This window comes from Corapipo altera, unplaced genomic scaffold, assembly GCF_003945725.1.
Source record: "Corapipo altera isolate COAL_440 unplaced genomic scaffold, ASM394572v1 64, whole genome shotgun sequence".
In the NCBI taxonomy this organism is placed as follows: Eukaryota; Metazoa; Chordata; class Aves; order Passeriformes; family Pipridae; genus Corapipo; species Corapipo altera.
Genome location: NW_020884893.1, coordinates 9557966 through 9574013, shown reverse-complemented (window position 1 = coordinate 9574013; position 16048 = coordinate 9557966). Strand labels below are relative to the sequence as shown.

The window sequence follows — 16048 nt, the reverse complement described above, 5'->3', positions numbered from 1 at the left end:
TGCCCTGCACTCTGTCCCACCCACGTCCTGAACCCTATCCCCCCTCAGTGTGTTCCTCTGCAGCCACACTGGGCTCACTGCCAGTCACAGTTGGAGAGCATTGCCCTGTGTGGGGATGTCAGATGGGAGTCTCCTGCCACCTGTGTCATGGCAGGGCCAGGGATTTTCTCTGGAGTCTCTGTCAGATGCAGCTAAAAGGGATCGAAAGGGATCAGAGAGTTTAGGAAGTGCCGCACAAATAAAGAGGTGCATTTGTGTTTTCTGAGGGCTGGACAGGCTCAGCACCCATGCAGGCTCAGCACCCATCCAGGCACAGTGCCTATCCATGGTGCTGACCAGCACCCACCAGGCACCTCTACTCCCTGAGCTGCAGCAGGGCACAGGGCTGTGGGGTGGGCTAGGAAAACATCACTCCAAGGGTGGTTGATAGCATCATTGTTTCCCATCTCAGGGGCATGGATACACATGATTTTATTATTTTTTTAAGTTTGCGGTGGAAGTTTTGTTGCTGTGACCCACCTGCTCCCTGCTCCTGCCTCCTCAGTGTGGATGCCCCATCCCTGAGGTGTTGAAGGTCAGGCTGGAGGGTGTTTGGAGCAGCCTGGTCTAGAGGAAGGTGTCCCTGCCAATGGCAAGGGGCTTGGAATGAGATGATCTGTAAGGTCTCTTCCAACCCAAACCATTCTGTGACTCTATGAAACACAGAAGCTTCCCAGCACAATGTCCCTGGGGACTCAGCCAAAAGTGGGCCGAGAAAAAAGCAGAATTAAAAATAAATGTAAGTGCATCCTGACACGTTAACCACATTTAGAGAGGCTTTAGTATCAACCCACTCCACAGGAAGGCAGGAGACGCTTGGAGACAAGTAGGTCATGGGACACAGATTGTCCCGAATCAGCAGGAAAAGATGGATCTGGAGCAGGCGGGCACATTGCTGTGAACAGACGGGCAGGAGGAGATCTGCTGTCTCACCATTGCCAAATTCCATGGGAAGACAGAACCGCCACCAGTTTGCTCCTGAACAGAGCCCTGGTCAAGCCCTCCATTCTGGAGCACCCAAGCCCAGGGATGCAAAGGCTGGGAGCCCTGCCAGAATGGGAATCTGGGCGGCAGAAGCAGAGCTATTCATGCCTTCATACAGTGACAGGGCTGAGCCTGCCACGGGGTCAGGGCTCCATGCTGCCTGGGGGGCTGCTCCTGCACCCCAATCCCACAGCAACACTCAGGAGGCTGCCTGTGATGGATGAGGTGGAGGGACACATCCTGCCAGCATCACTGCTGGCACTGTGTTGCCCCAGGATCCCACTGCCACTGCTGGATGGGAGCTGGGAGGTGACCCCAGGCCTTTGAAGGGCCCCAGGACAGCCCAAAAATCTTCCCCAGCCTGATCCTGAGGGGCTGAGCCTGAGGCTGAGGGCTGGCAAAGGCCACGCCATCCCCAAGGTGCTGGCACTGAGGGAAGGGGAGGAGACAGAGACAGCCAAGATTTATGCTGCCAGCACAGGAGCAAAGAGAGGAGGGAGACAGCCAAGGTCAGAGAGAGCACTGCCAAAATTCACAATGAAACTGCAGGAGTGCTGGAGGGGAGAGACGGAGGGCTTGGAAAGAAAGGGAAAGGGCAGGGGAGTCTGGGACATGGAGCAGGGTGAAGGAGCCAGACGGGGCTGCGAGGGATTGGCACATGTCACTGCTCAGAAGAAATTATTAACGTGGATGAGAGGGACAGCAAATGGGAGCCTCAGGCAGGCAGAGGAGGACAGCAGGAGCAGGAATGTGATGAAGCTGGACGGGCTGTGTACCTGGCTCTGTCCCCCAGCACAGCCCTGTGCAGCACAGCACGATTTTGGAGCTTGCACAGCTGTCTGGTGCCCCCTGGCAGTGCTGACCCCGATCCAGCCCCACCACTGAGGTGAAGCTTCTTTCCTGCCTCCTTAGCATTCAGAGCATCCCATGGCAGAGCGAGCGCCCGCAGCCAGCATGGCTCAAGGTGACTCAGAGGTCAGGGAAGAAGCAGTTGGGCAATTCGGGAGCTGGCTTCACACCGTCAAGAGATCCAGCAGTTTGGGAGGACCAGCGGTGCCTGGCACATCATGGCCTCTCCCCCTGTCACTGCTGGTCCCTGTGTGACACAGACACAGCACCCCAGTGTTCCCCATAGGGTGGGGGGGTTCTGATTCTGAAAATTGCCCCCAGGAGCTGTTGCCACTGCCCAGGCAGGCAGGGCTGGACATCAGCCTCGGCACTGGGGAGGTCTGGAGGAGCACAGAGGGCACCAAAGAGGGCAATTTCCCTCTCATATGGTGTGGAACACCCGAGCAGGTTTGGTGCCTTGGCAGGGGCAGTGGACACCTGCTTTGGGGCTCATGGGAGGTTCCTCCATGTTCCTGTTGTGCATACACCATTCCAAGGGTGGTTTATAGCAAAAATCCCTCTCCTTCCCCAAACATCTGAGCCCCAGCCCAGTGTTCGCACTCTGCCCAAAGGCAGGTGGAAGGACAGAGCCCTGCTTCCCATTATGACCAACTGCAGAGCCACACTGGGAAGAGGCTCAGCACTTTCCTGGTGATAATTAAGATCTCGTTATCTTCAGCTAACACCAGGGAGACAGGGAAAACCACAGGTGCCTTGTGATATGGCAACAGCTGATGCACTGGGCTGTGCCTGGGAGCAGCGGGAGCCTTGCTGTGCTCTGCCTGAATATAGAGCATGGAAGCACGAAGCAGAGGGTTGCAAACTAATTTTTTCCTGTCTGGTGACACTTAAGTGTGCAAACATGCTGCCTTCTGCTCTTGGTAGTGGCTGGGGCTGGTGCAGGTGGGTGGCTGCAAACCTTTCCCCTTCTCCCTCTGCACAGAGGTCCCATCTGAAGATCTGGGTTTTTGGGGACTTCTTGTGTTTGTTGTTTTTGTTGGGGTTTTTTTTGGCCCTTTTTTCTCTTTTTCTTTTTCTTCTGCAAATGTCCTTCACAAGGGAGTTTTATCAGACGTGCCTGGAGCCACAGAGGAGCTGCTCACCTGCAGAGAAAGAGATGGATGGGGTGGTGCCTGCAAGCAGGCTCTTAGAATGTCAAGGGTGAAAGGGGTTGGGAGGAGAGGAGAGGAAGGGCAAGGAGAGGAGGAGAAGGAGGGAAGATGAGGAGAGGAAGGGAGGCAGGAGAGGAAGGAGAAGGAGGGGAGTGAGACTGCTCTCCTCTCTTAGGAACCTGAAATGCGGGGCGCAGCACCGTGTTCCCAGGGATGTGTGAGCGCCCCCAGGGATGTGTGTGTGCTCCCAGTGAGCCCCAGGAAGGAATGGGCAGTAGTTTCCAGCGGCAGGGCCCTGCCGGGGGCTTGGAGCTGTGCAGGGGACACGGGCCCTGCAGGGCTGCGGCCGGAGCTACCGCGAACCGGCGGCTCCGAGGACGGGACCCAGACCCCCCTGCGGCGCCTTCCCGCCCTTGGCTGAGCCGCGGCCTGAGGAGGGTCCGCCCGCCCCGCCGCGCCCCCTCAGCGCCCGCTAGTCCCGCCCGATCCCCGCAGTGCCGAGCTGGGCCCCTCCAGAGCTCGGCTGGGCCCCTCCATCCCTCAGGATCCCGCTAAATCTAACACCACCACCACGCTCCCCCCAGCCCGGCATTGTCCAGGCACCCTGTCCCCTCAGATCCCACTAAATCTCCTCATCCCCTCAGCGCCCGTCTGGGTCACTCCATACCCTCAGGTCCTGCTAAATCCTCCCATCCCCTCACGACCTGGTTGGATTCTTTGCCTCTGTCCCCTCAGGCACCACTAAATCCCCCTCCCGTCCCCTCAGACACCACTAAATCTTCCCCCTCCCGTCCCCTCAAGGTCCTGCCAAATCTCCCCCTCACCGTCCCCCTCCCCTCAGAGGCTCACTAAATCCTTTCATTCCCTCAGTGTTCTCAGGGTTCCCCCATCCCCTTGGCACCCAGCTGGGTGTCCCCATCCCCTCAGGATTCTACTAAATCTCTCCGTCCCCTTATGATCCCACTAAATTCCTCCATCCCCTCAATACCCACCTGTGTACCACATCCCCTCAGATCCCAGTAAATCCTCCCATTCCCTCAATACCTGCCTGGGTTTCCCCTGTCCCCAATCCAGTCAGATCCCATAGCACCCAACTGGGTCCCCCATTCCCTCAGATCCCATTAAATCCCTAGTCCCACTTGGTGCCCCAGGACTCATTTCCCCTTGGAAGGGGGAATTTCCCAAGGGGAATTTCAGCAGGGCTGCTCTGCAACCCTTGGCCAGGCACCATGTTCTACGTCCATTTGCTCATCAACAAGCGGGGGCCGCTGGCCAAAATCTGGCTGGCTGCCCACTGGGAGAAGAAGCTCACCAAGGCACATATCTTTGAGTGCAATTTAGAGGACACCGTGCAAAAGATCATCTCCCCAAAGGTAGGCTGTGCCATGAGGAGCAATCTCCTGCAAAGTCCTGGGATGGAGGTGTTCGTAGGGAGCTCTATTACTATTATAACTGTAAAAAAAAAAAATCCTAACTCCTGAACACCTCTTTTTTTTTTTTTTTTTTTTTTTTTAATCCTTAAGTTTGCTATAGCTCTGCGAACCTCTGGACACTTACTCCTGGGAGTGGTGCGGATTTACCACAGGAAAGCCAAGTACCTCTTGGCAGACTGCAGCGAAGCTCTGACCAAGATGAAGTCAGCCTTTCGCCCAGGTGTGTTCAAAATCCAGCACCTTCCCAGCTGGATCCTTTACAGCTCTCATTTTAAAAATTAATTTTTGGATGTTGTTAAATACACATTATTGATCCCAAAGGCAACTGAACATACTTGTGCCTACCGCTGGTGTTTAGTCTGGCTTAATTTAATGCTATTTCAAGTTTTTGACTCCCTTAACAGAAGCAGCATCTTAAGTGGGCTTACAAGGAGATGCTTGAATTCAGCCTCCATTGCTGGATAATTAATTTTAATTTCTGATGACACTGACAGCATGTCTAACAGTGTCAGTGCCAGACCTGACAGCATGTTTTGAGCTCTGGCCATGTAGCCAGGGAGAAGGGAGCTGAGATGACTGGATCCTTATCCAACAGGCTCTATGTTTGTTGTACTTAGGCAACAAATGGGAGGCACTGTTGTCTAAAAAAAGACTGAGAACAGGGACACCAATGTCTATTGCCAGCTCTAATTGCTTTGTGACCTGGTCTGTTTGCAGAATAGAGAAAAATTACTCTGCATTATTTTCAAAGATATGATTATAGAATCATAGACTCACAGAACTGTTTAGGTTGGAAAAGCCCTCCAAAGATCTAGTCCAACTGTTCCTCCCAGCACTGCCAAGGCCACCACTAAACCATGTCCCCAAGTGCCACATCTGCATGTGTTTTAAATCCCTCCAGGGATGATGACTCCACCACTGCTCTTGGAATTCTGTGCCAGGGCTTTGCAACCCATTCAGTGAAGAAACTTTCCTTAATATCCAACTGAAACCCCCCTGGCACATCTTGAGGCTATTTTGGATAGATACTATAGCAGCTTGGAGGGCACCATGCAGCATAAGAACAAGACAAGTGTCACAGCAGCAACAGAGACTAAAACTAGATAGAAGGGGGGAGAAAATCTCAGTGGAAGTGGTAAAATGCTGAAAGAGGCTGTCCAGGGATCCTGTGGGATCTCCATCAGCAGAAATAGTCAAAAGTAATCTGACTGTGAAATGAACTCTATTCTGAGCAAAAGGTTGGGTTTGATGACCTTCAGAAATCCCCTCTCACTCGAATTGTTCCAGGATTCTCTCGATTTCCAAGTACTTGCAGTCTCAGTACATAATTATTTGATGCTGGAGACACAGGAGAGAAAAGGAAACCACGGTGATTCATTTGCAGTGCCATGAAAGACTCTGGGCTAAATGTCAGCTGGGAGAATCTTCCAGGAACTTAAAGCAACTATTCAGAAACACAAGTACTTACATATTTCAGGTCCTATTGCAGCAGACTCTTCTGTATCTGCCTGTAAAAAATAGATCTTCTAAAAGATGTGGAAAATAAAATTCCACTTTGGAGTGCCTAAGCTTTACCATGCTGTGATTTAGAATGGCAGCAGCCCCTCCTGACAGGTTTATAGGCTTATTATACCTACTTGGGAGAACACTACTTTTATTTTATTGATACTTATTTTGTTATGTTGTCTGTTTCTTTCAGGGCTTCTTGACCTTCCAGAAGAGAACTTTGAGGCTGCTTATCAGTCCATTACACTACCTGAAGAGTTTCATGATTTCGAAACACCACTACCAGATGTAAAGTAAATGCTTCCCTAGTTTTTATTCATTCTTTTTAGTATTTTCAGAAGTAAAAGCTATCCTTGCTGTTATCTGATCAAGACTCAGATGGGGTTGTTTTGATTTGATGACTGAATTCTCCTAAATTCTGAGCTTTACAAAGCTACAGGTACAGTCTTTGTGCTTTGGTAGTTTTCCTCAGTCCTTTAATCAACAGACCTTCACAATGAATTAATGCCTTGAACTTAGACTTCAGGATTTTAAACTGTCTGAGTGAAGGATGCAAACAGCTTTCTGATCTCAAGAGAAGACTTAAAAGTTAGTATCAATCCTGGAAGCTCTGGCCAGTAACTCCACTGTTGTATTGTTCCACTGTGTTATTTCACTTCATTTCTGCTCCACTGCTCTCTGTGGCCGGGGTGTTTTATCAGCAGGAGTCAGCCTGGCTCCCAAGGAAAAGCCAGCATATTTCTTTGGCTTTTCTGACACAAATCAGCATTAATTCAATAGAAAACTGAAAAAAAAAAAAAAAAAAAAGCAGGAGGCCAAGTTATGTTTCTGATGGCTCTGATGCCCTGAAGGTCCAGGATAAGAGATTTCCACCGAGGCTTCCTCTGTACCTCCCCATAAATACAGTTTGATGGGATCAGTAAGGGTTTATTATTTCGTAAGTACAGCTGCAATGTGATACCATTTATTCAAGGGCCTTGGTGTGGTAAGTGTGTTCTGTAAAGGTGCCTTTTCTGCCAGCTCAAATAGTTGTGTCATTCGGTTTAAAAGATGTTTCAGGAACAAAATCAAACGAGTCCAAGTTTACTGGCAAAAGAGAGTGGAGAAATATGGGGGGTTGTGATGAAATTCTAGGATTGAAGGATATTTAGAAGCGATTTTCACATTCCAGCTGAATGTTCAATGGATTTCAATTCACCCTCTTATTTTTATAATGTTTTTTTCATCAGTGCCATTGATGTTGCTGAACATTTCACCTTGAATCAGAGCAGAGCTGAAGACATCACACTCACAGAGGATTACGAAAGCAACATACCTCTCTGTGTCAGAAACTTTGGTGAGAGAAGTTGAGAAATTAGAAATATTCCATAAGGGAAACGGTGTTTTATGTGAAATTTTGTGCAGTCTGATCCCTTTCCCTGTGTGAAAAAGCTGTGATTTATCATGCATTTGTTCCATGCTTGTTCTGGTTGGTCTGTCATACTATCTTGTGCTTAAAATTTTATGTAAGCAATATAATCTGATATCAGAGTGAGAATCAAACTAAACATTCTCTGCTTTTACTGAGCTAGCAGAATTGTTTATTGTTTATCCCAACTGAGGTATGGCATATCTTGCAATCTTTTAAAAATTATTTGAAAAAACTAGGAAACGGATGAGTGTGGGTTTCCAAAACTCAGGCAGATGAGGCATCAGAAGCTGTGTGTTTCCTCAGAGGAAGAAGCAGATGCACTGAGAAGACAAAGCTTCTTTGAGGGCAGCTTCCTGACGAGCAGCAACAGTCTGGTGACTGATCACAACTCGGCCAGTGCCAGTGGAGACAAGTCTGTGCTGCATGAAGATGTGTTCTGCTTCCAGCATGACCGTTTTGGAGATGAGGAGGATGCTGCAGATATGATTGGTAGGGTTTGCAACAGACCAACAGAATCAGTTCCTCTCCAAATATTTTTTATTCTTACAGGAAAACAAACAAGACAGCACCAAAGTGGTTGTTTTCAAACAGAAATTCTGTTTTATTTGTTGTTTTCACGCTTCACTTGTTTTCTACTTATGACTAAATCTATGATCACCTAGACACTGACAAATTGGTTTAAAGGCTATCTTTCATTATTTTAGAATTAAAGGCATTAAATTTATGCTTAATGCTTAACATTTTAACTTCTATTTTCAAAGGTGAAACAATGCAGCATTTTTATCCTTACTGTTGTAATAATGAAGGCAGGAAAGTAGCTTCTACATTGTTATGGCTTAGAATATTTATGTGAACCTTATAGATTTATACCTGTTAACACTATTAAGACCATGTTTTTCAAAGAAAAGGTGGAAATTTCAAACTTAGGACTAACCTTCTCCTTTTTGTGCTGTTGCAGACAGCCCCACCACTGACAGCCATCTGGGGAAGCTGAGCTTGCTTGCTTTGCAGAGAATTAACCTTAAGTAACATCAGGCTCTATCAGGCTATTTCATGACTACCAAGGCTTAGGATGACTAAAACTGTGTGTTTTGTGTTTAAGAAATCCTGTTGAGGGATGAGCAAAATGGCCTAGATAAAGATATTCTGGATATAGAGGAAGCACGTCCTTTGTCACCAGATCTGCCAGAGAACAGCACAACCAGTGAGTTTGCAGAGTCTGCTCCATCTCACACAAACCCTCTGTTCCTGTGTTAATGCCTAAGGTCACACACATTCAGCTTTGTGCAATATCCTGTGGCTTTTTCCTTTCTTCATTTATTTTACCTTTCTTTTTTTTTTTTTTTTTTTTTTCTAAACTGCTTCATCCACCTACTTTAGGGTAATTTCATTTGATTTAGGGATTCCAAATTTGTAACCTGACTTTGCTTAGAAACTCTTTTATGTGCCATCCTGTTGGTCCACCCTGCTGCTCACAGTGTGATGTTCCTTTTGAGGGGGAAGAGAACCCAATCAGGGTGTGCTATAACTGTGAACTTTCCCTATGAGAGCTTAAAAAGTCTTTCCCAACCTAAAAAAAACTCTATTTCTGGTTTCATATTTCTGTGACAAACGACACTTAAGTCGTTCATAAAGGTGCTGCTAATCTTTTGGTTTGATGTCGATGAAATAAGTTACATTTCGAAAAGTGTTTCTGGGAAATTTTTGTTATCTCAAATCCCTGTTCCCCCATCACAGTGTTGCTTTAAAGCTGAGAATTCTGGAACAGCTTTAAAGGGATAGGCTGGCTCTTGCCTCTGCTTGTGCTGGTGCTCCCTGTTCCTTCTCTATTGATAGAAATGTCCACACTGTCCTGCACTTGCCTGGAACTGCAAACAGATACAGATTGAAACCACACACACATTTCCCCCTAAACACTTTTTCTTGTGTGGGTTTTTCTCCAGATCAATTCTTCTGCCTCTCCCACTGCCTGGTCCTTCTGGGGTCAGCGAAGGGAAACGTGCAGGGCAGGGTGTGAGCAGCAGCAGTGCCAGTGATTACTGCTGAACATAATCATGAGATTATAAACAAAGCCACAGTTGTCTAATTCTCACCATTTCCCTCTGATACCATTCTCTGTTGTGCAACTGAGGTGTCAGTCCATCCTGTGAGCTTTCTTGCATTTGGGTTATTTGCTGGGTTTTCTTGCAGTTGAGTCCAACTGTGCAGACACCACCATGAAGGATGTAAGTCACACAATGAATGAGACATTCCTTTTGTTCAAAGAAGAAGGATTTGTGCTTGAGCCAGTCGATGACACAGGTCAGAACTTGATCACTTTCTTGCTGAATGTTTGCATTAACTATGTTTGGTTCTCTTAGTAGTCAAAATATTTGCAAAAGAGATTATTCCCACTCTGCTCCTTCTGCCAGAGTTCCATTTTATGGTAACTATTATACAAAACCAGTGTCAGGTCATTTGTCTGATCTGCCCAAGTCTCTTCTTGCAGTTTATTCCACGCACCAAATCAAGTTTTGTTGCTCTGCTGGCACTGCAAGCCTGGCCTGCTCAGGGGTGCTACTGAAGTTTCACCCTGAAGAACTTTTATCACCAGTGATTTTTAATTTTATTACATCAATGACTTTTATGTTTAAAATAACAATCTTAAAACTTTCAAACCTTCGGAAAACGTTGGTTTGTCAACTTTTAACTCTGATTGAAGATCCCCCCCCCCAAAAAAGTATTACATTTCCTCTGTGAGTAAATCTAAATGCTACCTATCACCTTGCTGGCTGTTTGCAAATAAACAAGCTCACGTTGACAGCAATATTTACCACACTGGAATTTTCCAGCCTGCCAGAACAATATTCAGGAAGTTATGACTGTATAACCAACCTGTGTCTTCCTTTTGTGCTTACATCTTGATTAAATTGCTAAAGGATTAAACTGACAAATACAGATATGAGTTATGAGGTAATGAAACCTGTGGAGTGCACCAGCAGTTTTTGGAACACTTAACTTCCTGATGGATTAAAGACAGTTTATTCAGTCTTGCTGCTATATCATGTGTTCTCATTAAGTCCTCCTGTTCCCAGTTCTTTAGTAAATTAGTCCTGTGTCTTCTGTAATTAAACATATGGGAATTTCCTGTACAGGAGTACAAAGAGTGAAAACTTCATGCAATCTTTTGAAGAAAGGGCCTCTGCACTTGTAGTTTGATTTTTCAAGTCTGGGTGGTGTTTGGGGGGTCAGCAGCTGGTCTGATTCACTGGGCTTTTTTTTTTTAATTTTATATTTTCGTGCCTAATATCCTGGGAATAGGACTTGTTTTTTATTATTTCTTCTACGTAGCTGTGACCCCAAGGAAAAAAACCAAAAGAAAGAGGAAGCTGCTGGTGGATGTACATAAGGAGCTCAGCTGCAGTGCCATTTACAACCAGCTCACCAACTGCACAGACATCCTGGCCACGCTGGACCTCGCTCCCCCAACCAAGAAAACCATGATGTGGAAGGAGTGGGGAGGTGTGGATAAACTCCTGTCCCACTCCACACAGCCTGTGGTTCACGCTGACCTGCAAAAGGTAAAGATCAGCTCCCCGGGGGGTTTATGCCACTGAGTAGATTCCAGGACCGTTGCAGAGGTGGGATTTGGCTGACAGGGGTTTTGCAGACTCAGTTTGATCCGAATTCCAGTGTCAGGGGAAGCACTGCTCTGCAGTGCAAGTCAGCTGGACACCTGATGACTATTTGCACACTCACCACTAATTACTTCATCATCTGTAGAGCCACAGCCTTAACCTCCTGCAGTCCAACAAGAAGGGAAAAATTACAAAGATGTGAGAGTTGGTGTTTCCTTTCACACACTGGCACCTGACTGATCTTACACTAAGACGCAACTTTTTGCATTTCTGTCCATTTCTTTTCTACTTTCTCCTTTGTTTTACTTTTGTTTTCTGGCTTGTTTCCTCTCTGTAATCAATCTGAGACATCTTTGGCCTATATTTACTTTAAATGTGCATCAGACTTAAATATTACTGTTAGAGTATTGCTGACGGATTTGGAAGGGTTCACTGCAGCAGCGCAGCTTCACCACTTAGAGTCCAGCTGCAGAATTACAACTTGCTCTCTAAGAGGATAAAAACTGCAGACATTTCTTTCTTTCATCCTTCCTGGCTTCAAGGAAAAATGATCCAAGCTGCTCCTAAGATCTTTTTTTTTTTTTTTTCATGGAGTTCATGGACAATGCTGAAGCTGCAGAACGCTGTTACTTCAAAAAAAAAAAAAAAATCAAACCTGCAGATTTTCAGAATGACCTAATTTAAATATTAAAGTTCTGGGTACCAACAGTTAACATGCAGCTCGTATTCATACCTTTGTGTTGATGTTTGCAAATGGTCTGATGTGATATTCTGAAAGCAAACAAAGAAAAAAATAATTGTTTTCAGTTGTTTGAAAAATGCTTCAAGAGTGTCAGATTTAAGATGAGAGGAGGTAGAGTACAGAGGGTCTCTGAAATGGAAGAAATGCGAAAAGACCAAGATACCACAGGTAATATTTTAATTCTCTTGTGCAGAATTAGCTGTTAGAAACTATTTTCTATTCTACATAATGTTTGAGACACATGCATGGTGTTTGTGTGCAGTAGTCTACAAATCAGAGGCCAAAAAAGTTAAATGTTAAGGGAGTTAAGGGACTGGTGTTATTAAAAAAAAAAAAAAGGTTGGTTTGTATGTTTGCTTTTATTGGTCCTTTGCTGTTCTTTTGATCTTTAGAAATTAAATAAAATGCAAATCTTTTTCTTCCTTGTGGCATGAGGAGATATGTTTAGTGTTACCTTCGGTTTCTCTGCCTGTCTCTGAAACTGCAGATTTGGGTGGTGTTATTTGTTTTTTTATTTAATATAATAAAAAAAAAATATTCCCACTTATTGTGAGCTTAATCAAGCCACTCTCCAAATTTTCAAATTCATGTAAATAATTCTATTTCTATCTGGAAGATTTGTTTTTCTTAATATCAGGCAAGAAAAAATGTCATGTTTCACTCTGTGAAAACTAACCTGTGTTTCTGCCTCAGAAATGAATCAACAAGCCCAGCTCCTGTGAATCCACAAAGGTCAACTTTTAGAAAAGGAAACACTCCCTTGGAAGGTTCTTCTTCCATTCTCCTGTTGGGAAGGGTGTTTCTTTAATACTTGCTCATTATGGCTCCTACTCTCAAAGATTGCAAACTAGGGTGTGATTTTTGGTTTTCAGTGTTTTTTTTTTTTTAAGGACAGTGACTCACAGTAATTGCCTCTTGAACTCTGGTTTTCTATTAATACAGGGATGCTGCCAGTAGAAGAGCCAAGTTACCTGCAGGAGTCAGCTCATTCTGGGACTGAGAGAAATATTAGAAATGACTCCTTTATGGTTATTCCACCACAGAATGACAGAAATGAAACCAATGGGAACTGTGATGAAACTATAGTGAGCAGTTTTCCTCAATTTTAGAGACCTAAGTGTGTTTATATTGGTTCCACTTTGTGCTAAGGTTCCACCTAAAACACATTAAGAAATTATTAATGTTTGAAAAGGAGGCTAAAGCCAACCAAGAGAACATGAAGTAGCTTCTGTCATAAAAGTTTATTTATAATTACTTTGGTAAACTCTCACAGTGAAGGAATGGTTAATGAAACTGTCTGTTGATAAGTATAGATTACAGTCTAATCACTAAGTATAAATGAAAGCTTAATATTAAATATGAAATATTGCACTTTATAATCTTTATAAAGGATAAAACTTACATTTTGTGTCTCATATTGAGGAAATACTTAAGCAATAACAAATTATCTATCTCTGCCATCTTCACTTAGGGTGAAGGGCATTCTTTAGAGAATGCAAACCTCATTAAAGTTGAAAAGTGATAAAATTGGACCTAATGGCAGCAGAGAACATGTGCTCCATGCCTGAGCTGTGCCCACAGGTGTAGGTTCAGCTGTAGGATAACTCCTACAGCAAGGTCCTTCCCAGTGTCAGGAAAGGCATGGTGGAAATAGCAACTGTTAACTAATTTTGGAGAACTTCATTATAATTAAATCCTCTGAGCAGAGCTAAGTAATGAGAATCTCATAGTATGGATAAATGGTCAGCCCTGCTGATTGTCCTTTCCGTGCCCACAGCTGGATGGAGCAGCTTTCTCCGAGAGCTCAAAAACTTCCTTGGGCCAGGAAGCTGAAGAACAGCAGGTGGAGGTGCCAAAGGTGGGTGTCCTCAGAGCTGGTGGCCCTGGCTTGTTTCAGAAGAGAACCCTGTTCTCTCTCAGAAACATTAAAAAAAAAAAAAAAAGAAAATGTGGCATCAGGAACCAGGGCAGTCAGCTGCCAGCTTCAGAGGTTAAGCCCAAAATCCCATGCCAAATGTTTGAACATCCAGTACAAACACTGTCAGAATCCCAGTCCCACAGAGCAGTCCCTTGCTGTGGAGCTGCCTCACTGGAATGCTTTCCATGGTACCTGGCCTGTTGCACCTGAGCTGTCTCTGCAGCAGAAAGCACACAGGTACCCTTCTTTTTTCTGTTCACAAAACCTTCTGTGAGCACAGAGGTGTCAGATTCCCTGACTCTGGCCACCCAGATGCCCAGGTTTTCAGTCAAGCTGGAACTCCTGTCCTTTTCATCACGCTGTGTGACTTCTTACAAACGCTAACCTTCTGTTTACTTCCTCTCAAGGAGCAAAAAAGGATCAAGAAAGACAGTGAAGAAATAAAATGGAGCAAAAGAACTCTTCAGTTACACAAAACTTTACAGGTACCAGTTCTGGATCTTGTTATTAGACACCAAAACCAGGTATTGATTTCAGATGGACCATGTCAGAAAAGCTCCTCCTTCCACACTGTCCCTGTCGCTGCCCCTCACCTGCAGCATGTAACTGTGCTTTTTTTGGTATTTATGTCAGGATTTTGGGTACCTGACGTGGGGTCTCCTCCCACAGCTGCAGGAATCACTAGAATTTTCTGAACATCATTTTATACGAATGCATTTCAAAGGCTCTGTGCAAATAATAAATAAATACTTAAACCTCAGTGTAGCCTTTAAAAAACAAGAGATAAGAACACTTAGTTCTTGCCTGTGAGGTCCCTGTGACTGTAACCAAAGAACAGGCTGCACATGGATATTTAGTGTTTTCAGACATGAACCATGGTGGAAGTGCTCTGTTGGTGTCATGGAATTCATTGGAATTGTAGATTTTAATAACACATGTAAGTACCAGCAACACTGTGGCAATAAAATGTTCAGGGCCATTTCCATGAACACGGATGCCAAGATACCCAGAGAGGTTGTAGACTCCCCACCCCTGGAAGTGTCCAAGGCCAGGTTGGATGTGGGCTTGGAGCAACCTGGTCTAGTGGAAGGTGCCCCTTGCCTGGGGTGGGGGAACGAGATGATCTTTAAAGGTCCCTTCCAACCCAGCCTGTTCTGTGCTTCCATGATTCCACAGAGGCTGGATCCTGTTCGAGGCGTTCAAGCAGAGATATTCCCTCTGGGCAGCTCTCTCTGCTTGGAGCCCGTGGGATCCTGTTTTGACCGGTGGGGAAGCTGACCTGACTGATTTCTCATTTCCCTCACGCAGCAACTGAGGACATCAGGCTCGTGCTCCTTCAGTTTTCGGGAGCTCTGCCGGAACAACAACCGGAAAGAAGCTGCAGCCAAGTTTTACATCTTCCTGGTCCTGAAGAAGCAGCTGGTCCTGGAGCTGCGGCAGCGCGAGCCCTTCGCCGACCTCACGGCCACGGCCGGGCCCATGTTTGACAGAATCATCAGCTCATCAAGACACACCTGAAGTTACACCTTCACAGCAAACAGTTTTCCTGGGAAAAGGGTTGAGTGCCTTGTCCAGCCATGGGAGCTGAGCAGAGCTCCCTGTCATTCACACCACGCAGCAGTGGCCTGTGCAGGTGTTCACTGCCCCAGGTGTTCACTGCTGGGTTTAATATTTATGGTTATGTGATGAGTTATAGGATGGTTATATGATAGGTTAATAAAATACCACTAACATATATGTTCTTCGTAGGAGATTTACATTGTTGGGGATTTTATGGAAGCCCTTAAAGGAATTTTATAAAAGCCCTTGAAGGGATTTTATAGAAGTCCTTCAAAACGTTTCTCATAGACCACTTTTGGAGATTAAATTATTTTTGTGGAGGCTTGTGTCTGTTAATCCTCTCACACCATCAGTAAGAGACATCTGTTAACTCTCCTTAGCAAAAAATTTAGTCTATTTAAAATTATTCCTTTCAAAGAATGTTCAGTATTTGATATTTTAAGATCTAGCAAGGTCCTGTCTCCAGTGTTGCTTTTGTGTATTCAGGCAGACAGAGGTTACACTGGCCCTAGAAATGTCCATAACCTTCAGGAAGAAATTCTATTACCTAGAAGTCCTGCAATTTCAGATTTCAGAGATAGTTTACTTACTAGCACCTTTATTCATGTGTAGATTTACTTAAAAATTGATGTTAACTGAAATATTCCTAGTTCCTTGTATTTTTGTCTAACTTAAGATAAATTTTACCCCTTTTACTGTCATTTTCTGAAGCCCTTGGTTTCCAGTTGCCCCCAACAGGCACCAGAGGAGTGGTTGTGCCCCCACTCAGGTGCTCTGGTGCTGTGGGGACACTACTCTCCCTTCATGTGGAATCAATAAAAATTAGATGTTTCCTTCA

The 16048-nt window shown here is 45.3% G+C and overlaps 1 protein-coding gene across 3 annotated transcripts; it reads left to right on the top strand.

The window, feature by feature from the left end:
- Nucleotides 1-3799: 3799 nt before the first annotated feature.
- On the top strand, nucleotides 3800-16048 carry RAD21L1 (RAD21 cohesin complex component like 1). Of its 3 annotated transcripts, none has more exons than XM_027646234.1 (13): nucleotides 3800-4396; nucleotides 4547-4676; nucleotides 6156-6255; nucleotides 7192-7298; nucleotides 7677-7862; nucleotides 8476-8577; nucleotides 9564-9674; nucleotides 10704-10933; nucleotides 11798-11900; nucleotides 12675-12817; nucleotides 13510-13590; nucleotides 14058-14135; nucleotides 14962-16048. In XM_027646234.1, exons 1-13 carry the CDS (start codon nucleotides 4253-4255, stop codon nucleotides 15166-15168), a joined length of 1722 nt encoding a protein of 573 aa, XP_027502035.1. In that variant the 5' UTR covers nucleotides 3800-4252; the 3' UTR covers nucleotides 15169-16048. The 3 variants fall into 3 exon arrangements, with proteins under 3 accessions (XP_027502035.1, XP_027502034.1, XP_027502036.1); XM_027646233.1 differs by having other exon boundaries at nucleotides 14959-16048; XM_027646235.1 differs by lacking the exons at nucleotides 11798-11900; nucleotides 12675-12817 and having other exon boundaries at nucleotides 14959-16048.

What these genes read in the sequence shown, in the direction of transcription:
- RAD21L1 (XM_027646233.1), top strand. Translation starts at nt 4,253, where the DNA reads ATGTTCTACGTCCATTTGCTCATCAACAAGCGGGGGCCGCTGGCCAAA. An exon ending in TCTCTGTGTCAGAAACTTTG is followed by an intron (nt 7,299 to 7,676) that starts GTGAGAGAAGTT and finishes GTGTTTCCTCAG; the next exon opens with AGGAAGAAGCAGATGCACTG. An exon ending in AAAAGACCAAGATACCACAG is followed by an intron (nt 11,901 to 12,674) that starts GTAATATTTTAA and finishes CTATTAATACAG; the next exon opens with GGATGCTGCCAGTAGAAGAG.